The sequence below is a fragment of the Rattus norvegicus genome, chromosome 15 (genome assembly GCF_036323735.1).
Source record: "Rattus norvegicus strain BN/NHsdMcwi chromosome 15, GRCr8, whole genome shotgun sequence".
NCBI classification, from domain to species: domain Eukaryota; kingdom Metazoa; phylum Chordata; class Mammalia; order Rodentia; family Muridae; genus Rattus; species Rattus norvegicus.
Genome location: NC_086033.1, coordinates 105,625,377 through 105,648,828, shown reverse-complemented (window position 1 = coordinate 105,648,828; position 23,452 = coordinate 105,625,377). Strand labels below are relative to the sequence as shown.

General features: G+C 41.9%; 1 protein-coding gene and 1 pseudogene across 3 annotated transcripts in view; one reads left to right on the top strand and one right to left on the bottom strand.

Moving 5' to 3' along the window:
* Positions 1-23,452, bottom strand: part of Tm9sf2 (transmembrane 9 superfamily member 2) — a 54,634-nt gene that overhangs the window by 11,887 nt on the left and 19,295 nt on the right. For all 3 annotated transcript variants that reach the window (XM_063274359.1, XM_063274360.1, NM_001005554.1), the window contains 9 exons: positions 22,974-23,067; positions 15,693-15,820; positions 12,104-12,233; positions 8,882-9,006; positions 7,011-7,122; positions 5,899-5,978; positions 4,864-4,972; positions 2,987-3,119; positions 1,392-1,511 (listed from right to left, as the gene is read on the bottom strand). In XM_063274359.1, coding sequence (XP_063130429.1) covers positions 1,392-1,511; positions 2,987-3,119; positions 4,864-4,972; positions 5,899-5,978; positions 7,011-7,122; positions 8,882-9,006; positions 12,104-12,233; positions 15,693-15,820; positions 22,974-23,067 — 1,031 coding nt within the window. The remainder of the gene's footprint in view (positions 1-1,391; positions 1,512-2,986; positions 3,120-4,863; positions 4,973-5,898; positions 5,979-7,010; positions 7,123-8,881; positions 9,007-12,103; positions 12,234-15,692; positions 15,821-22,973; positions 23,068-23,452) is intronic.
* On the top strand, positions 10,093-10,788 carry Fkbp3-ps2 (FKBP prolyl isomerase 3, pseudogene 2; annotated as a pseudogene).

Sequence of the window (23,452 nt, the reverse complement as noted above, 5' to 3'; positions counted from 1 at the left end):
ACCAGAGGAAATCAAAAGGTGTTGGATTCCCTGGAACAGGAGTTACAGGTGTTTGTGAGCCACCATGTGGGTGCTGGAAACAGAACTCAGGTCCTCTAAAAGAGGAACAAAGTGCTCTTAACCACTAAGCCATCTCTCTAGCTCTTCAAAACATTTTAAAGCATAAGCAACCAAATAGCAAGATACTACTCTGGGTTTGTTTGTTTGTTTTTTTAAATCCTCTTTTTAAACAAAGAGTTCTGCTGGGGCCACAAGATGCCACCTTTTCAGTGATGTTCTTGACTGCTCGATGTGGTATCTGACCTGCTGCAGGGGCTTGTGAGGGGTGGAGAGACATTAGGAGGAGGTCTAGGAAGGAGTACTCTGAGTAGAGAGAGGTATAAACAAGCAGTCACTTCAGGAAGCGAATGAAAACCTTTGTGGCCAAAAATAAGGCTGGTGTGGCAGGGAGAGTCTATGTCTCATATATTAGAATACATATGACCCCCCCACCCCCACCCCAATCCCACCCCAGTCCCATGTCCTTCAGTAAAGAGCACAACAGGAAGAGTAAGAAAGAACTGGGGGACGCCAACCATGGCAATAAACAGGGCCTGACATTCCTACTTCAGTCTGAGGTCTCCCAACCCTTGTCTTAAGGTCACCTGGACAACTTTCCAGTGTCTCACTTCAAATACTGTTCCTATCAGCAGATCACAGGGCACATCAGACAGCCTTCAGCGTCCCTAAGCAGAGCCAACTGCTATTCTCTGGCCTTGCCACCAACCACACCTGTGGCTCTAACCCTGTACTCTAACTATGCTTTACTTCTGAAGAGTACGAGTGGAAGACATAGGTGCTGGGGAGATGGCTCAGTGGTTAAGGGCATTGACTGCTCTTCCAGAGGTCCTGAGTTCAATTCCCAGCAACCACATGGTGACTCACAACCATCGGTAATGGGATCCGATGCCCTCTTTGGTGTGTGTGAAGACAGCCACAGTATATTCAGTCGCATATGTACTCACATACACAAATAAATCTTTAAAAAAAGAAGAGTAGACAACGCATCAACGAAAGACGTGACACGTTACTTCCTTCAGGGCTTCCCAGACAGTGACATCTTTGTTTAGTTTATGAATGTTCAACTGATATGCTGCTTTGTTTAACCCAAAAGCTAAAGCTTTAAAGAGAAAGGAAAGCAGACACCAGACAAGCAGCATCACAACCTTTTGTGCTACTGTCAAAGCATGCTGAGATAAATCTAGAATGGTCACCAACAGGCTTGTCTCTAGAAAGCTCTGGGACAGCTGGTGTGCAGGGAGTGCCTCTGTGTGTGTGTGTGTGTGTGTGTCCCTGGGTGAAGACCCACAGTGGTGACAGATTCAATTCCAATCACTATGGCTTTTACTTACACTTGTAGAATCTGGCAGCAACATAGCCAGCAGGTGTGCCCAGTAGCACCCACAAGACCACAGCACACGTCATCAGGGCTCCTCGATTGGCAGGGGACAAGAATCCCAGACATGCGAAAACTAAGAAGCAAGCACCCAGAGTTGTAAATGTTATTACTTGGTTTCCTTTTGTAAAATGACACAATATTTGACAATGCATGAACATGACCCTGCACAAAGTGAACTCTACTGGGGTTCTCTGCAAGGAGGCCAAAAGATCAATCTAGGAAGTTCCTCATAAAACGCTAAAGTGGAACTCTATCTCAAGTGCTAATTCTGGGCTGAGCTCATTTGGCTCTCTGGCAGCATCATACTAAGTAAGCCTCTAGCTTATTCAGGAGCCTATTCTCCAGCCTACCTTCCTGCTTTAGTCTACTATTCTTATAGACCCTAACCCTAGCTAACAAAGTTATCCCCTCACCCTACAACAACAGCAAGTACTACTTGGTCTTCAAAACAAGCCTAGCAACCTGAGTGTAAAGCCTAAAGGTATGAAATGTGGCTTTCAAACCTACTCGGATGCCAGGCATTTAGAAATAGATTATTCCCGTTATAACATTATGCAATAATCTTACTCACAGACAGGAACTCCAGTTCTGTTCACAGTGGCTTGCACTGTGTTCTAGCAGTAGGGAGCAGGAGCAGGGAAACCACTGGGTTTGAGGGCATCCTGGTCTATACATCCTGGTCTATACATCCTGATCTATACATCCTGGTCTATATTCCAAGCTAGCTCAGTATATAATCTCCCTGTCTCAAAAAGTAAAGCTAAACAAAAGGCTGTCTACTCTCTCACAGCTGGCCCGCATCCACACAAGAGTGCATCCACACAAGAGTGCATGCTCCCCGGGAAAACCTGGAAGGATCTTCTGTGGCTTCTCTCAGTGACAACACTGGCTACTTTACCAGCAGCTGGACCCAACAGAGAAAACCATGGTTTAAAAATATACACATAGAGCAGAAGTTTACTCATAAACATTTTCTCTTACAGAAAAGAACAGGGGAAAAAACTGGAGTCAGTGCAGCCCCAGGAGGAGTCTCAGAGTGACCAGTAAGGATCTACTTCACTGATAAAACTTTCTACAATAAAATCTCTCAAGAGTCTCAGGTGGCTCCAAGGGACCCTGTAGTTACGGCACATTGCTAGAAAAAGAAGTCTTCCTTCCTCCCTAAATCTTCTGCGTGAGAAAACACTACAGAAACTGTCTCACCATTAGTTCCTTATCTTTTCTACCCTGGATGCTACAAATAACATGAACTCTTAGCTGACTGCTCTTTCCTCAGGAGTTGAACAGACAAACTGAATGGCACTGGCTCTAGATGGGTCTCCGAGGCCCTGCATCGCTAGCTCAGTTCTAGCACCACAAAGGTTTGGTCTACTGGGTGCTGAATGGAGGGAGACACCCAGTCAGCCTCTGGGTGAATCCAACCTATGTCCTAGGTTCTCAAAGAATTGGAGAGTAAAAAGTTTTTAGCAAAGCTACTTCACATAGGAAAACTCATTTCCAAATATTAGAAAAAGTATTTTCTTCTTAATATTTATGTTAAAAACTTACATAGAGTTACAAAAGTCATAATTAAAATCTGTGTTCCAGATCCTAGAAAGACAGACAGCAGCATCCCCTTTCTTGGAGGACGGAATATATCCCCATGAACGAGTTTCCAGCCAAATTCTTCCTGGGCATCCTCCTACAAGAAGAAAAAGACTCAGTTCAACATGTCACAGGGCAGCATTTTTATTTACCACTGAATATGCTGCTATATCTTTTCAAACTTATGTTAATGTGAGCATGGAGTCTTAAGACAGCTTTCCAGAACTGTTTCAAAAGAAATGTTACGTACTGAAGCCTACAGTCCCTGGGAAACTGCCTACCATGCACCCTCCCTCCATAAGATCCTCAGCACTGTTAAGACAGAAGAGAGCATGGAGAAACTCTACACGGACAACAGGATTCCTCCCAACTGTGGCAGTAAGCTGCACGCCCAGACTGCACCTGTTGTGCACGCATCACTAAATCACTCTCCTAAACAAACCATGTGAATCTCAGTCTCCGAGTCTCCTCTAGCCGATGACAACTCCACCTCCCAACTCCTCAGTCCTCAAACTTGAGTCATCTTTTTGTTGTGCCTCAACCCTCTAACACAGCCTCAGGACCACCGTTCCCTCCCTCTCCTTGTCAATCCATAGCCTCTTACTTGGTCCCGTCTGGTTACACTGGATAGGCCTGCTTCCACCCTCATGCCCACTTAGCTGATCCTCAATACGGCAGCCAGAAACACCCGTTGTAAGCAACTGAGTGGCTGGGCCACCCTCTTTGGCTCCTGTACTCTACAGCTAACTGCATCCTAACACCCCCTGGATGTGCCTGTCCACTCCCTTCCACCTCGGGGAGATGTGCAACACCTTCTGCATGGGCGTGCACAGGCACACACACACCTTTCCACTCTGCTTCTTCATTCTAATACTATTTTGAAGCTTCTTTTCACTGTGTATTCAGAGTTGGCTTATTGTTGTTAATAAATATTTAGTTTTCTACTCTGTAGCTATTTCATAATTTTAAAAATCAGCCACCTATTCACTGTTAATAATTATGCAATTTCTAAGCAAATATAAAATATCTACTGTTTGAAAACAAAAACAAAAACCAAAATCCATTGTGCCCAGTTTACTTCCAAAAGCAAAACGCTGGGTCTAGGTGTTCACGATTCGAAAGGAAGCCTAGCATTTAAACTGTCCAAGTGCCTTCCCACAGGGTGGACACTCTGCTTTTCCGCCGGCCATCTGAAGTGTGCACGCTCTCTCAATCACCCCTCACAGGGGTGAGCCAAGTGAACACACACGTGCAATGTGTACACTCATTAGGAATGACATCAGTTGGAATTTCTAACTAAAAGATAGTTTTATTATTAGTGTGTGTCTGTGTGGGGGTCAGAGGTCAGCTTTCCGCACTGGGTTCTGACACCTGAATTCCATTTGTCAGGCATGCACACTACAGGTTCTACTAGATGAGCTACCTCATGTTTTGTTGTGGACTCAAACACTTCTTACGTCCTTTGCCCAGTTAGGATTTCTTTCCAGATGAGTATCAGCTTCATCCCAATGCCATGCATGGAGTAATCTGTTTTGCCTGTTCATGTCCATTAAGCCCTCAGTTTAGACTTGTTACACACAGAACGCGTTCCCTTGCCAGCTCCTCCCTCATCTTTCTCTGAACCGTTTCCAGTTACTAAGTTAATCTCTACAAACATTGCTTCACCAGAGGTCTATTTGTGGCCAAGTGTTTTTGTTCATCACAAGTGTCTCTCAGTTCAATTAAGTACAGACTTCATTTTATTTGTCTATGGATTTTCTGTTTTCCTGTCTTAGATAAGGAAGGTTTCACATCTGAAATCTCTGTCGTGTCTAAAGACTAAATGAAATGTTTCCACTCACCGTAGAGTCCATCTGGTTATATCTGGCAATATCTTTATGTAGTGTGCGTAACATAATCATAGCTACCATTCCAGACAAGAAGAGGACAATCACCAAGGAATTCATTATGCTGTGGGAACAAGCACATCATGATGGAATTGTAACTTAGTCACAGAGCAGCATCAACAGACTGTTACAACAGTCAACCAGGGCTGGGTAGTGGCCATGCCTTTAGCCCCGGCACCCATGAACGCTAGTCACTAGTCATGCTCAGAGTCGTTAGTATTACTTATGTGCACGTGTGGTATTGCAGGTTGGTGTGAGGGCCACCCTAGGCAAGCCCCTTTCCACAAAACTATGTATCTGTAGCCTCTACAGCTTTATAGTCTAGGACCAGAACAACTTCTGTGTAGTCAACATTACTCGGTTAACTACCATTTCCAAGTTGCCCCAGTACATAGAGCAAGGCAACAGGACTAGCTTGGCCCTTCCAGACACTTCCTGATGGGCAAATTTACAGTAATCAGTGAATGTCAAAAAGGTAGTTAGCCAAGTAGAAAAAGGAGCTCTGGAGACAACAGCAGCAGCTTCCTGAGCAAGCACTCTGACAGGAACGGCAGTCAGGAATATCCTCAGATGCTCTACCCCATGATCTCTAAGTCTTTCAGCATTCCCTCTCATGATGGGAGGATTTCTAGATGAAGAAACAAACTTAGAAATAGATGGCCTCCCCAGACAAATACCTCACGGCCTAAAGCATGGATTCTCATGTGTGATCATGATCCCTTTTGACAAGCCCTCATCTCTAAAAACATTTACATTACAATTCATAACCACAGCAAAATTACAGTTATAAAGTAGCAACGAACATGAAGAATCGTATTAAAGGGACACTGCATTAGGAAGACTGAGAACCACTGGCTTAATCAGGATCTCACTCAACTCTGGCCTGGGCTACTGAACACACTGAACAGGGAGGGCTCAGAGGAGATGAATGCTCACAGGGACAGGGGCAGAGCGAGTGGGAAGCGGAAGGCACAGCAACTGCACTCTTACCTAAACCATTGAATGTGAGTGTGAGGCATAGACTCCAGAATGTAGTCCCATCTGGAGGCCCACCTGATGTTTTTCTCTTCCTGGAGGGGGAAGAAAGAAAACGCTGAGCATCTTCTGACAAAGTACATTGAGAACCTGAAAATTCTCTTCAATAGTTCCCTCCTGTTTAGTCAACACCTCAATTTTAACAGTAGTACCTCAGTTACTAGTGAGAATGAGGGAGTTTCAGATTTATTCAAGCCTAGTGCGAATCAGAATGAAACTAAGCAGTAAATTTAAAAACAAAACAGAACAAACAACAACAGCAGCAACCCCCACCCCCACCTCCCAGACAAACCCAAGAGGCCTGGCAACAGCTACAGCAATACTCACAGAAGTTAGTGTGGCTCTAACCATAGCTAGTACAGGTAGATTGTCAGTACCAACTTTAGAGCTGTACTTAATTTCTTGAGAAAATAACAAACAGGGTGAGTTCTTTATATTCACCCATGAGATGACCAACAAGGCCACAGTTAAAATCCAGATACATGGAACATCGGGTAAATGCCACTTACACTGGGGTCTGACACATACTGTTTACTGTGCTGGTCTTGAAAATTCAATGCTATGCATGGGGACATGAAACATCACAGCACCATTAGCTAGTCGGGATAAAACTCTTCAGGCAGAGATGAACACACCCCACACCTTTGATGGTCATGTTTGCTTCCCTAGGAACTTCTCCACTGACAAAACATAGTTCTTAATATTGTAAGAACTCCAACAGGAAATCCTGCATTTAAACTGATGTCCTCATGCTGACTGTAAAAACCGATGGAGCTTCTGGCATATCTGGCATTTTCATGTCGCCGTCATGCCTACCTCCTGCAGGCTGTATCTCTTAGTGTGGCGCACGTGAAGCACATTCTTCACTTTGTGCATTCTTTCACTCAGACTACGACGTAGTTTCGGAATGACCATGCTGTTCGGCCCACCCACAGGCTACTCTAAAAAGCAGCTCACTGAAAGCTTGGCTATTTGACGGGCTTGACCATTAGTATTTTTAATTAGGTTAAGTACTACATGTTTAAAATCAATGTCTGATTTATACTAAATATTAAAAACAAACTCACCTCAAAACTAATAGAGTAAGTATAGGCAATTTTGATCTCCCCAGAAGCCTTGTTGCTTATATCCATGGCGGGTCCAGAGCAGTCTGGTTTATCTATATGGGTATGTCTGAAGCTGTGGGAAGACACAGTTGGCAAGATAATAAAAATGTTCAGTTTAGAAAATGAGGTAAAATACAGGTCATAAATTTTCCCTAAATTTCACAATGTAGCTAAACATTAAAAATGACATCATTCATACCACAATACAATATTTGTCTCAAATCTGACTCTGTGTGTGCACAGGCCTGTGTGTCATAGCATGTACCTGTGTGCACAGGCACGTATGCCACAGCATGTACGTGTGTGCACAGGCACGTGTGCCATAGCATGTACCTGTGTGCACAGTCACGTGTGCCATAGCATGTACCTGTGTGCACAGGCACGTGTGCCATAGCATGCACCTGTGTGGAGACTGTGGAGACGTCGGGAGCCAGGCTTCCTCTTCTACTGTGGGATGAGGCTTGAACTGAGGTTTATTTAGAGAACGTATCTACAGCAGAGCCATCTCCCTGGTCCTTGTGTCACACTTCACAGCATAAACATTTATGTCACAGAAATAACCTGCTTAGCTACATATTTAACTATAAGCAAAAAAATCTGAACCGCTGCATTAAAAACACTGAAGCCGGGCTGGAGAGATGGCTCATTGGTTAAGAGCACTGACTGCTCTTCCAGAGGTCCTGAGTTCAAATCCCAGCAACCACATGGTGGCTCACAACCATCTGCAATGGGATCTGATGCCCTCTTCTGGTGTGTCTGAAGACAGCAACAGTGTACTCATACATAAAATAAATAAATAAAAATCTAAAACACTGAAGCCCACTCCTCTTTTAAGATCCGGTCTCTCCACACTGTTTATGCTGGTCTTCATGTCTGGACTCGTGACCCTCCTGCTGGTACTGCAGGCACAAGCCACTGCACCTAGTCAATCTTATGAAAGCAAAGCCCACAGAGGGAGTTTAATTTAATTGCCATCTTAGTATGTCATGTATTTTTTTTACCACCAATAATGTGAAATGTAACATGGCTAATTCAGTGGCAAAGAAAGTCATGGAAAGAATATAATCCACAGCCAAAACAGGTTCATTCTCGTTTGTCTGTCTGCCTGCCGTTTGCCTCCTCCTCTCTCCCATCTCTCATACCAAGAGTACTCTGTAGCTGTGGCTGTCTGGGAGTCACTCTGTACACCAGGCTGTCCTGGACCTCAGAGAACTGCCTGCCTCTGTGTCCTGAGTGCTGGGAACAGTGGGCTCCACCAGGCCTGGCTCAAAACAGGTATTTTCAAGCAAACACCTCAACAACCTCAGAAGACTCCCTTGCAAACTGACAGGACCAACAACCACATGGGCCTCTGAGCAATAAAGCCATCTGTCACTGAAGAGATGCTCTTTCTACTACACTGAGCCAACCACTTTGTACTTACAACAAACCAAAAGGCTGCGAAAACTCCTGAATGGAAAACAAAGCAAAATTGGGGGTGTCAATCTGACCACTTTCCATTACAGAAAAATAACTACTACAGTTTCTCTGTACACTGAAAGGAGTTTTCACCGTAACTAATCTGTAAACATAAGAATAATGATTAAGTAATAAGCTACTTAATCTCAAAAGATCCTTACTCTTTGGACCTGAGTTTCACTTCTATTTGTTCCTGGGAGTTGCTGAGGTATATAATCTCACTCTTTAGGGCAGGCTAGCATGGAACTCACAATGTAACCTAGGCCACCTCGCACCCACTGCAATCCTCTGCCTTAGCCTCCCACAGTGTAGGATTATAAGCTGAGCCGCCATGCCTGGCTGTAATCGGGTGTCTGTTTGCATTTGTTCTTTACCTTTTTGGTTCGAGTTTAGCAGCCACTAATCTCGCTCCCATGGACCCAGTTTCAACAACGTGATATTGTATCTTGATGTCAACATGATTGAAGATGTAGAAAGTGTCTCTCTCATGGAATTCTGACTGTGAAACAGAACTCACAGTTAAAGACACAACCACAGCTACAGGACAGTCAAGCACAGTGTCTCACAAAGGCCACAGTAACAACAGCAGAGACTCGGACGGAGGTTTAACTGCTCCCCATTACAGTGCTAAGTTTGAAGGTTGAGGTCCTCACAAGCCAAAAATTAAGGTTTAAATTTTTACATAAAATTAAATATCTGCTTAAATAATTAATATTTTCTAGCTTTTATTTAAGATGTTAAAAAAGCAACATTATGAATATGTTGGATTGTTCACATTTAAGTAAACCTTTCTAAAAATTTGTAAAACTATTCAGGTTTACAAGCAATAACCTAAGCTCCTCAGGTGCCTCTGTTCAACTCTCACAAGAGGATTAATCAATTTAAGGAGATTTATGCAAACTTAGTACATCACATCCAGTAAGAGACTAAATCAGGTTGCCTTAGTATACGGAAACCTTATACTCCCAATATTGGTAAAATAATATAAAATTAATGACTGTTGCATATTGAATTTAATAACAATTCCACATTAATGCCTGTTCAAAGACAAACAGGTTTGATAAAAAGTATATTCTAAAACTTCTGCAAATTCACAAACTTCGAGACCCCTTCTAACTCCAGTGTCTCCATGTTCTTGATGCATAAGATTTATGTGTCAGACATCCTCCTGCAGAGCTCCTCCTACTCTTAGCAGTTTTTCTTACTTTTCCTTAAGACTTCTAGGTTTACGGACATAACTTCCTACTATGTATGTGTGGGCACATGCATGGCAGTCAGAGAGTCAGCTCAGGGAGTCAGCTGTCTCCTTCTCCACAAGGGCCCTGGGAACAGAACCTTTACTTACTGAAACATCTCACTGACCTCGAGTCTAGCTTTTTTCTTTTCAAAGCAGAAAAATGTGGGCTGGAGAGATGGCTCAGTGGTAAGAGCACCGACTGCTCTTCCAGAGGTCCTGAGTTCAATTCCCACCAACCACATGGTGGCTCACAACCATCTGTAATGAGATCTGATGCCCTCTTCTGGTGTATCTGAAGAGGGCTCCAGTGTATTCACATACAAAAAAAAAAAAACACAGCAGGGGAAGATGGCGGCAGCTGTTCCTCAGCACACTTGGACTGTGGAGCAGCTGAGCAGTGAGCAGCTGCCCAAGGAGGACGTCATCAAGTTTCTGCAGGATCACAGTTAAGACTCGTTTCTTGCAGAGCATAAATTACCGGGAAACAACACAACTAAAACTGCTAATAAGGACCTTCTGGTTACTGCCTATCCCCATCTATTTGAAAGTAAGCGTTTCAAGGGTTCTGACTCTAAGTCAAGTATCTGGACAGGTGAAAAACGTGATATATGTGATAAACCAAAAGAACCCAAGTCTGAAGAGACTCTTGATGAGGATCCACCCAAATATACAAAATCTGTTCTAAGAAAGGGCGATAAAACCAACTTTCCTGAAAAGGGAGATGTTGTTCACAGCTGGCATACAGGGACACTCCCAGATGGAATTGTTTTTGATACTAATATTCAAACAAGTTCAAAGAAGAAGAAAAATGCCAAGCCTTTAAGCTTTAAGGTTGGCGTGGGCCAGGGTATCAGAGGATGGGATGGGGCCTCTTGACTATGAGTAAAGGAGAAAGACCGGAGATTGAACCAGAATGCACCTATGGAAAGAAAGAAAGAACAGCCGGATGCCAAAATCCCACCAATCACCGAGCTCATTTCTGAAGTGGAATTAGTGACTGAAACCAGTACTTCAGATCAGACACCAGCAAACATAAAGACCTAACGTGGCCAATTAGAGCTGTTACTATTGTAAGGGAAGATCAACAGGAAAATTAAAAGAGTTTAGAGCTTCTTTACTTGATCTCCACTTTTGAGAAACATTACCCCTGTAACTCCCTTTAAGTCTCAGATATTTTCCTACAGCTATATAAAGTATTCAACAGAGCTGCTTTTCCTTTTACCTCATAAACTAAAGGCTCAATTAAAATGTCATGGATTGTCTGAAGAAAAAACTGAAAAATGCTTAAAAAAAGATTTATTTATTTTATGTGAGTGCTCTATTTGCATGTTTATCTGCAGGCCAGAAGAGGGCAGAGATCCCATTACAGATGGTTGTGAGCCTCTATGTGGTTGCTGGGAATTGAACTCAGGACCTCTGGAAGAGCAGTCAGTGCTCTTAACTACTGAGCCATCTTTCCAGGCCCTGAATCTAACTTTTTTAAATTAAAAAAACGAAACTTTTAAAAAGATTTATTCTTAGCAGGGGCATGGTGGTGTATGCCTTTGATCCAAGCATGCAGGAAGCAGAGACAGTTTGAGTTTGAGACCAGCCTGGTCTACCATAGAGAGAACCAGGACAGCTAGGGCTATGTGGTTGAGACCGGGCCTGCACACCTTTCAAAGAATTATTTTTATTTTTAATTATCTGCATGGGTGTATGTCTGTGTAGGACAGGCAACAGGCATGGAGTCTCTTGGGCTGCAGGGTTGTAAACCAGCTGGGAACTAAAGCTATATTCCTTGAAAGAGCAGTACATGCTGCTAACCTCTGAGCCATGGCTTCAGCCCCTAAAATAAATGTATTTTAGTGTTGTGAGTATATGTATGTCTTGAGTACCAGACCTCTTGCAGGACAGAAGAGGACACCTGGTCTCCTGAACTATAGTGCTGGGCTTTTGTGCTGGGACTCAAACTCAGGTCGTCTCCACAAGCTCTTAAGAAGTGAACCGTCGGGGCTGGGGATTTAGCTCAGTGGTAGAGCGCTTACCTAGGAAGCACAAGGCCCTGGGTTCGGTCCCCAGCTCCGAAAAAAAAAAAAAAAAAAGAACCCCCCCCCCCCCCACAAAAAAAAAAAAAAAAAAGCAGTGAACTGTCCTCCCTCCAGCCCAGAACAAAGGCTTGGCCCTTCACATCACCTTCACCTCCAACCATAAGAGACTGTAAATCCTGAACCAAATCCTGAACTGAATCTGAATTATTTCATTTCTAGAGTTAACTGTGTGCAGAATTAATCTAAGTAATCTAGCGTTCATGCTCTGTAACAGTTCTGTTCAAAGACTGAACTCTCCTAAGAAGCAGTGAAGTTTATCACACACTTACACTAATTACACAGGCATCTTTCGCATGGCCTTTATCTGTAATGTAACAGCCAATAGGAAATCCAGGATTACAGAACTTCTGATTGTCTTCAACCTCATAGCACCACGTAACAGGCATATTATCCACAATCCTGCGCAAGTGAGTGAAAGTCAAGTTAGTGATCTGAGTAAACGCAGCTAAGAAGCACAGCTTAAATCAGTGTCGTCATTTCATAAGCTGTAGACATCTTTAAATGCCTTACAAAATTCAAAACTGTTTTCATGGAACCCATGATACACTGTAGTAAGAATACAGTTACTAGAGGCTCTGAAACTACAAATGCACGAAGAAAAGGAGTTCTGTAAATTGGCCTGCTGCAGCTGTCAATTTAATGACATCATCCAGGCACCTGAGGACAATGTCTGCCTTCAGCAGAGCTCCTGAAGCTTTAAGCAGGTGCAAACCAATGGATCTGGTTCCTCAGGAGCTTTTAAGGTAAACATAAATGATGTCTACTACAGGAACTCAACAGAAGGCAAAAAGAATACATCTGCAAGATGAAATTTAACTAAAGAGTGAAGAAAAAAGTGGAAATTACAGTATTTTCTGTTAAAACTTATAAATCCAAGTGATTTATAAAAGAACATTGTTATAAAGCAAGAGAACCAAATCTTTCAAAGTTTATAGTGAAAAAAAAACATTAAAATAATGAAGTCTTGTGGCACTGTGAAACTACATTATAGTCTGCGCATGTGGTTGCCTATGCTCAGATCACACTGCAGGATACAAAATAAAAAATTAGCCAAAATATACTAGCTGTATCACAGTCATAAGACTACACTCCAGGGCATGTTTTATTTTTTAATTAATGTGCCCTAGGAAGTAAAATTATGATTCTCTATTCACCCAAGGTGTATGTTAATGACCTAATAAAACATGTCTTGTCATATTTACATGCTACTTAATAGCACTCTGTGCACAAATCTTAGAATCACCTATGCTATTAAGCTGTTTACTATTATACCCAAAAGACTATAACATTATAAAGTATTAGAAACATAAAACAATGCTGTATAAATAATTGAAGAGTTTTGTGGGGAACTAGATAATCAGTCAGTTGCTTCAGACAGAATGAATTATGACCAGTGAGTGTATATAGGCAACATAAAATGTCTTTATGCTAGCCAACTAGAATGAAAACACTACCTAAAAATTAGAGTGCTGAAGTTGGGGGCAATTAAGAGTTTTAAAAACAAACATTTCACTTATTTGTAATTTAATGTCTTGATTTAATAGCTATTTCAGGTATTAGAATATACTAAACAGAAAGAGAACCCCTTTGAAATAAATGTAAGAAAAATTTTAAAATAACACTTAAAATTATTGCTTTCATAAATCAGGAAGCAGTATTAAATTTCTAAAAATTCAACCCTCATTTCAAGTCACCACAGTGGTTAAGAGCATGGAAGAAGGATCCAAAGATTACAGTGGGATGACTGGTCCCGACTGTCTACCAGAAAGAACTCTTTCCAGTGTAGAGAGCATTTTCTCCTCTACATTCCAGGACCTCTGTGTTAAACACTGACAGCAATAGGCTTTATTATAAAGAAGTTACTTTCCCAATAATTCAGTTATAAAGGTTTCTGATTAGACTGAAGTAACCAAACACATAGCAAAACTGAATGAAACTTGGCAATTAAGTCCTACTGCATAGTTTTAACACAAGCAGATCTATACAAATGAGGATTTTGCTGTTTCGAAAACTGTGCACCACTCTCCTTTGTTGAACTGGTAGGGTCTGAGATTAAATGTGCCGAAGCTATCTCAGAATCCCTTCCTACACCGTAAGCTGCTGTAAGGCTAGAAGTTCTATGTCACTGAACACTGAGTTAGTTTGAGGACAACCAGTTAAGTACAACTTTATCTTTAAAGCCTCATAAAGAACGCAGTGCAGCGCTTGCTCAGCACAGCTAAGGTGTCCATCCAGCCTCAGTAATGCAGGCACACACTGTGCTCTCTCTGATCCAGGATCCAACGGAAAGCAGAGGGACGGAGTGCACAGGACAGATGGACGGAGCTCAGGTACCAGAGTGGGCTCTAGAATGATGGAACTGCTCCAGCTAAGACAGTCAGCTTCAAAGATCTCTAACCCACTCTTAATGGCCTAAGTAAAAATAAAAATCACTTAACTTAGATAAGAAAACTATAACGCATTAACCTTTCTCTATAATGAGGATAAAGAATTTACAATGTTCTATAGAAAAAGAAAAATCACTGTTCACATCAGAAAATTCATACAACTATAAAAACAAATCAAATACGGACCTACAAAGGCATCGGACTTGGAAAAACACCTAGTAACAGAATAAAGTACAGAATAATACCTCAGCTTTCATATTTCCTAACAATGCCCAGCCTTTCACATACATACAGATGCAGAAATCTGAAAACATGATGGACAAACAGCGCCGCCCAGCAGGGGCCAGGACAGGATAAATGGCTGGCAGCGCTGGAGGGCTCTTGCGAGTTAATATTTTTCTGTACCACTTGAGGGTTTTTCACAAGCTTAATAATTTAGAAAGTAATCATAGCCTCCCTAAAGCAGCTTGGTACAAAGGAAGGTACTAAATCCACAGTAAGATTCTGTAAGAATTCAGTACTTTAAGAGATCTTTTAAAATTCTGAGGGACACATTTTATTTCTGCCAATTCTGCTTAAAGTCAAGTTATGTAGTATAAACCTTCTGAAATAAAAATGTACTCAACTCAGTTTCAGTAAACCCACAACTGAGAATCAAAGCTTCCAAAAATAGAGCGGCCTGGGGGGTCCAGGACTGAAGTCTAGAATTACAAGTCTCCATGTTCTTGATGCAGACTTAAAATCACAGAAGTTCCCAACTCAATGGCAAGAACTATTATTTAACAGCTCTTTTCTCGTTGATGTTTAAAGCAGTCGTTTGTTTGCAACTGCCTTCACAAACTGCTTAGTAAATCTCACTAACAAACACTTCCTAACCTTGTAAACTACCCTAAATTGATTTTCTTCTTATTAACTTATTCTGGCATTAAAATGGACCTAGACTAATTGCAAAAATTAGCTCAGGATTTCTAGATGCCTTCCTGTATGGAAGCTGCTAAGGAACAAATGCTTCTGTAATCTCTCCTACCTGCAGTACTTGAATAGAACCAAGAGCCTTACACATGCCAGTCAACATTCTGCCACAAGACAGCACCAGGCACCCTAGTCTCTGCTTCTTTATCTCCAGGACCCAGTCTAGACAGTCCTCAACACAAACTGTGAAGAAACTTGTTACTGTTGCAACATGGTTACAGAACATGAAGTAGATTCTATTTGTAAGAAGATGCTACTAACAAACAATAAAATCCACAGGGTTGATCCCAGCTCTTCCCTACACCCTTAAAGTCCCCCGTGTTGACTACACAGGGCCAGAGAAGCAGAGCAGCAGGTCTGAGTACAGGAAGCACCTCACATAGTCACTGCTCTGGCATGAACAGAAGTCTGTAACATATTAAACCTACAATTTAGTCTCTGTAGACAATGATACAGAAATTTCATCTTCAAAGCCCCAACCACTAAACCTCTCTCTCACCAGTGATGCTGATAGTTCAGTAGCATGCTTTTTTTCAAGAAGTCTAACTTCTGTTTGTCTTCAGCCTTCTCTGTATGGTATGTTTTCGTACAAACGAGTTTACAGGTTTCCTCCTTATTAAATGTAAACTGTATAAAAAGAAAGCAGAGGGTACATTAATAAAAATTATGCAAATAGATACAGGTTCTTCCTAAGATAACAGATAGTTTAAGTCACCAGTACTGGTGATAAAAATCTGAACTGCACCGAAGCTCACTCAGTTACACTGGACCTTCAACTCGCTTCTCCATAAAGGCTCCAAGTTTTCTTATCCTAAGTTTTTCCTTTGTGGTCTGATAACTTCAATCTATTCATCTTCTACATGTAAATGTGATCTAGAAGAAAAAGGCAGAACATTTCCCCAGCGGTACCTTCTACACTTCTGGAGCTGATGGCTTCTAGTAACAAGGACCCAAGATTTCTGTGCTAGCATCCAAGTGAACAGGAACCAATCAAGTGCCCCTAATGTTCCCTAGAAGACTCAGCAGTGACCACACTGCCACATTTGAATATCTAAAATCAAAGCAAACATGACCCTTTACTCAAGTTTAAAGACTGCTAATTTTCAGGGTTCTATATATACTTAAGGTAAAATTAAAAATTAGTAACCAAATTTAAAAACTAGAGGTTCCTCCAATTTTCAGTCCAGAATTTACATCATACACAGACACATGCACACACTCACACACACCACTCACACAAGTTTAATAAGGTTCATGATGTTTTACTGGGAGCATTTAAGTCTTAATTTTAAAAATGCTATTCATTGGGCTGAGGGGTAAGGAGTAGAGCATACAGCAGAGTGTGAGCCTGAGGCTCTGACTCAACATCCAGTACAAAACAAAACAAAACAAACCCCCCTATACACATCTTCACATTTTCAGAAGGCTGTGACATATCAACTACATAAATACATCACATTAATTTTTTTTAAAGATTTATTTATTTATTATATATAAGTACACTGTAGCTGTCTTCAGATACACCAGAAGAGGGCATCAGATCTCTTTACAGATGGTTGTGAGCCACCATGTGGTTGCTGGGAATTGAACTCATGACCTCTGGAAGAGCAGTCGGGTGCTCTTAACCGCTGAGCCATCTCTCCAGCCCCACAATAATTTTTAATACAAAAACTATGTTTTGCTAGGTGGTGGTGGCACATGCCTTTAATCCCAGGACTCAGAAGGCAGAGGCAGGTGGATCTCTGAGTTTGAGGCTAGCCTGATCTACACAGTAAATTCCAGGATAGCCAAGACTACACAGAGAAATCCTGTCTCCATAACAAAAGAAAAAATTGTGTTTTGTTTTTAAACAGTCTACTTGACTTGCGATTTTTGATTTGTTTTTGAAATAAGGTCTTCTATCTAAGCCCCCCCCCCCCCAAGTGCTGGGATCCCTATAGGTATGCACTAACAGCTGCTCGTGGCCCACTTCTGTATGCTACTTATTAACATCCCTACACCAACCTAACTGAGGGAATGCTTAAGTGCAGCCCACTGCTGCCACCTGTCAGCCAACAGTTTAATTCTCACCATGCCATTACCTCCATGTAAAACACAGTATTGTAGCATTATTTTGAACCTTAAGGTTCTTTTTTTTTTTTTTTTTCTTTTTTTCGGAGCTGGGGACTGAACCCAGGGCCTTGCGCTTGCTAGGCAAGTGCTCTACCACTGAGCCAAATCCCCAACCCCCATTTTTAAAAAGTGAAAAGTAGTATAAAAGTACTAATATGACAGAATGAGAGGCACAGAGGTCCAACTTAGATAAGGGGAGATAAACATTATCTGCTATCAGCAATCCAACAGCTGTAAGTCTTACACCTCCATCTAATAGGTGGGAACTGGATTTAGCTGACTCAACAACTTTTGTGCTCAACTGTAAAGGAAAATTAAAGAGACAGTGAGCAAGTGGGTGTCTTACACATGTGCATTTTACACACGTGCAGCACAAGAAGCCCATGAGCCAACGTCAGACATTGTCTTCTATGGCTCTCTTTAGTTTTGAACAGGCTGTCAGCCAACATGGAGCTCATTGACTCACAGCTCCAGTGTCTCTGTGCTCCCCAACTGGGGTTGTAGGTGCTGACACACCCAGCGCTGAGGGCGCAGAGCCGCAGCTGACGTGCCTGTAATGCTCCCACGCTCTGTCTGCATGCTTTATACTCATCAATTCCACCAATAAATGTATATGCTTGGTACCAATAAATGTATATGCTTGGCACAAATGAGAAAAATCAAGGCATTAAAGACACAAACAAAGAAATGCCATTCGGGATCTGTCCTAAAAGGGTTGAGCTGTAAGAATGTTGCTCTCCTTATGTTTAGTTGGGAATTCTGTACTTTACATCACTGCTGTGGATTTAACAGTACTTTGTACTTCTATGTGTATGTCTGTATCCCACATGCATGCTCACTCAGGCCAGAGGTTGGATCCTCTAGGACTAGAGTTACAGACAAGCTGTAAGCTGTGGGTGCTGGGAATCAAACCAGGGTCCTCTGAAAGCACAGGAGTACTTTTAACTGCTGAGCTGTTATTAGATGGCAAAGAAACCAACTCCCCTTTGCGACACACAAGCTCAATTTTGTCCTATTTTATTTAACTGTAGTGTATTGTGTGGTGCATATGCATGCAGAGAGGTGTTGGTGTACCCATAAGCACACACATGGTGGGCAGGAGGTGTCTTGTTTTATCACTCTCCATATTATAAAATACACACCTTTAATTTTAGTGTCCATGTGCCAAATGTGTGCAAGTACCACAATAGCCAGAAGAGGGCATGAGATGTCCCAAATTTACTCTTCTGTTTTATCTGCCTTAGGAAATGGAAACCCCAGTCTATATCCTACTCCTTAGCTAATTCTCTCAGCTCTACTTCCAAAACAATAAGCTGATTCTAAGAGTACAACCAAGTCACACTCTCCTCCCTAAGGTCTAAACCACCACCAAACCCTATCTGGATAGCTGTAAAATCTGACTGGGTTTTCTCCTTACACTCTCCAGTCTGTTCTCAACACGCCCCAACAGTGAGCAACAATCTCCCATCTTTCTCAGATGTGAAGCGGCCAAAGTTTTAGTCACTGTTGTTTCTCATGGTGGTAAGGCTTGAACCCAGGGCCTCAAGCATGCTACAAGGGCTCTAACCCTCAACTGTGCTTGCTCCTCTCTCACCAGTCTCCATCACTCCTGTGCTCAGGCTGTCCACACCTGGGGACCTGCCATCTGCTGTCTGCTCTACAACACCTTCCTAGGCACTTACTTGTGTGGCTTATTCCTTCCCTTACTTTTAAGGTCTGGTATCAATGTCATCTCAGTGAGACTTTCTACATTTACATTTAATGTCACCTCTCAGTAAGTCTTATCTAAAATGACAAACTTTCTGTCCGCATTGTTTTACTTTTGGGAATTCTTTCCAAAGTAACTGACATACTGTACACTTTAGTTATCTCCAGGTTCCTCCAAGCCATCAAGACCAAAGATCCACAAAGGCCAGGGATTTCTTTTGTCCTGTTACATTCTCTATCTGTAGCAGTGCCTGGGGCCACAAAAAGTAGCTAACTCTCAAACGCTGGCCCAGTGAACGGAAGCATCAGTGAGCGAGTGTTTACATGTACATGAGGTTTTATGATCCACACACTGTCTTAAACTGCACTTTTCCTGACCTAAACAGATGTCACAGAAAAAGGTGACAAGACAGCCTTCAGATGGCTGCAGCCTCTCACTTTCCTTTACTATAGACTTAAATAGAGTAAAAACATCTGGAAATAAAACACAGAAGGATCAAAATGAAATTAAGGCACACTGCCTAGCCAGGCAGTGGTTGTGCTTGCCCTTTAGTCCTGGCACTTGGAAGGCAGATGTAAAGAAAGTTCAAGGCCAGCCTGGTGAGTTCCAAATCCACCTACAGAAGTGAGTTCCAAAATAGCCAAGGCTACATAGACAAACTCTGTATTGAAAAACAAAAATCAGGGGGCTGGGGATTTAGCTCAGTGGTAGAGCGCTTACCTAGGAAGCGCAAGGCCCTGGGTTCGGTCCCCAGCTCCGAAAAAAAAGAACCAAAAAAAAAAAAAAAAAAAAGAAAAACAAAAAAAAGGGCTGGAGAGATGGCTCAGTGTTTAAGAGCACTGACTGCTCTTCCAGAGGTCCTGAGTTCAACTCCCAGCAACCACATGGTGGCTCACGACCATCTGTAATGGGATCCGATGCCCTCTTCTGGTGTGTCTGAAGACAGCTACAGTGTAACTCATATACATAGAATTAAAAAAAAAAAAAGATGGTTTGTTAAACTTAGTATAAACCCTGTTTAAAAAAAAAAAGAAAAGAAAAACAAAAAAACAGGGGTTGGGGATTTAGCTCAGTGGTAGAGCGCTTGCCTAGCAAGCGCAAGGCTCTGGGTTCAGTCTTCAGCTCCGGAAAAGAAAAACAAAACAAAACAAAACAAAAAAACAAAAACAAAAAAGGGGGTGGTTAGGTTATAGCTTATCTTTCAAAATAAATTCAGGCTTCCTAATCAAAGCTGCATTCCAAAATAATAGGACCCATACATTTGAAAAATCATTTATGGTTGATTTAGAATGAAACTCTCATTGCCCAACACCACGTTTTCATATGTCGTAGTCTTCAAGAATCACTTTAAATTGGGAATTGAGAACTTAACACTTTTTGAGCTGGGAGACAGGATCTTGCTAGGTAGCCCAGGATAACCTGAGACTACCTTAGCATCCCCAGAGACATATGTGCCACCATGCCTTGCTTAACACAGACCTTGACCCTAAAAGTTTCTGAAGAACATGAAAAATGCTGGGTACACATCTTTCTCTATTTAAGAATCCTTCTGCTCTTTAACCTCAACTCCCAGGACATGAGATTAAATCTAAAAATTCCCAGGACCCGAGGGTCTTACATGCATTTAGAAGTGTCAAGGATAAGCTCCTACTAGAGAGTTTGTACAACAGCTTACACCTGTCTGCACCTGTTGTGCACCTGTCTGTCCCTGCCAGTATAAGATCCCCTAAGCAGAGACCTGGCTGCCTGCCACTCCTACTGGGATTAAAGGCATGGGCCACCTCTGCCAGGTTCATTCCACTTTCTAGGGCCAGCACCATGTAACAGAGATACCACATTAATATTAAGTTGTCTGTGTACTTTCACAGATAGTCCCGACAACACCCTCTACTACAAATGAATGCAACTGCTATCAAAGTAATCTCTCAAACTTGTAACAGAGAATTATTGCTTGATGCCCCCCAGACACTGAATTCTTCCCAGTAACTTCATTCCCAAAAGTCTTCAACTGTCTTTCAAAATAATTTAAAACTGACATTTTTTAGAGCAGAGGATTACAAATTAGATTACTTGAAGAAGATTTACGGTTTGAAATGAAACTATAGGGGCTGCAGAGATGGCTCAGGGGTTGGGAGCACTGGCTGTTCTTCCAGAGGACCCAGGTTTGGTTCCCAGCATCCACATGGCACCTCATAACCATCTGTAGCCAGTTCCAGAGAACCCAATGCCATTTTCTGGCCCCCATAGCCACTGCACAAACATGGTACAGACATACATGCAAGCAAAAGCATCCACACACTTAAAATGAAAATAAACAAATCATTAAAAGAACTGTAGTGGAGCAAACTTATCCAGGTTCTATCTTTCTGCGCCCAAGGCCTAACAAAATAGGTTCTGAACTGGGGGGGAGTGAGATGGCTACCGGGAAGACACAGGCCCACGGATTAGCTGGAGGAGGCTCCATGTAGTGAAGTGCCAGGAGACGGGAAGAGCTGGCGAAAAGAAGGCGAGGGGCTAAGGCAGAGCTAAGGCAGAGTCTGAGCTGCAGGAAGGGAAGGGAAATGGGGAGTCAGGAGAGGCAGCGTGGGCCGAGGAGTACCCGGGGTCAGTCAGATGACAGCATCACAGGAAAGTTCTAGCAGGGTCAAACACCCAGGAAGCAGAGAAGTAACAATGCAGAGTGCAGAATACAGTAAAACAAATGTGTGTGTGTATAAAATATACATTAATATATTAATACATGAAATACGTAACAGCCTAATTGTATTTATATCAACTTGTATGTATGTACAAATCTTCAGGAAACGTTAAAAAGAAACTTACATAGAACTAAGGGAGGAGACTTACTTTTCATTTTATAGTCTTCCACACCACTAAATTATTTATACAGTGATATATTGTAATTATAAACATCTTAATTTTGTACAGTAGAAGACAACATATAAAATGACCAGAGGATTGCTTAATATGGGAGATTAAGTTTAAAAGATCAAAGCTTAAAAAGAAGATGATTACAGGTAATGATGACGTCCATACATCGAAGAGAATATGCAGTTTCATTTACCTGGAGACCTAAAAAACGTATGTGATGTTTCAAATGAACCCTTTTGCTTCTGAGACAGGTCTCAGGTCATCCAGGCGGCTGAGGACGACATTCGAACTTCCTGCTCTCACCCTGAGTGCTGGGATTACAGGCCTGTGCTACCAAGCTAGGTTTTGTGGTCTGAGGACAGACTCCAGGCCATTGTACACTGTTTAAAAAAGCACTGTAAACAGGCTATATCCCATCCCTCAAAAATACTTTTAACGATTCAGAAAGTTAAGCTAAATAACCCAAGACTAAAAGAAATGAAAATTAAAAATCTCTTTAAAATGTCAATAGAGAAGCCCGGGCAATGTCACTCTTGGGGATGAAGGAAATCACAGACACTGTTCAGAAAGAAAGGGAGACAAAGTAAAGAGACAACTTCCATGACTGGAAATTAGTGTGAGGCACACTGCACAGTGAGCAGAGGCCTCCACATTGTGCATCACAGCACTAGCACAGGCCTATCAATGATACACTATGTAAAGAAGAAGGGCCTTTCTAAATCATGGCTTTAAGAAATTACTACTGCATACACACACACACACACACACACACACACACACACACAGAGGAAGGAAGGAAGGGAGGAAGGAAGGAAGGAAGGAAGGAAGGGAGGGAAGTTAATTATTCATGGATGCAAACTACAGCAATTGCTCCTTACTGTGAGATCCAAGTTATTTGTGATAATTCTCAAACAAGAACAAAAAAGAAACCTCCAAAGTTATGAGTAAGAAATTTTTATTTGGGGTTGGGGATTTAGCTCAGTGGTAGAGTGCTTGCCTAGCAAGCGCAAGGCCCTGGGTTCGGTCCCCAGCTCCAAAAAAAAGAAAAGAGAAAAAAAAATTTTTTTTTATTTAACACCAAATACAAACCTTGTATGGTGAGGGTTCAATTCTTTCCCCGAATAATACCTGACCAAGATTTTCAGATGGGCGTTTTCCTTCTGATGCTTGGCAAAAATCAAACCTGAGGAAACAACATTAACATTTAGACATTGAAGGAAAAAAACAAAACAAAAAAACCCAAAGAACAGTGAGGTAAGAGCTACTGGCCAATTTTTTTTTTTTTTTTTTTGGTTCTTTTTTTTCCGGAGCTGGGGACCGAACCCAGGGCCTTGCGCTTCCTAGGTAAGCGCTCTACCACTGAGCTAAATCCCCAGCCCCGCTACTGGCCAATCTTGAAAGATTCCTTAGCAGTTCTTTAAATGAGGAAGGTACTTATATTTAAGTCTCAAGTGTCACAATTCCTACTAGAACCAGAAATATTTTACATATTACATTCTACATATAAGGCTTTTAAAAAATCTATAAATCATATCTTATTCCTGTGAAGTTTAATTATATATTATAAT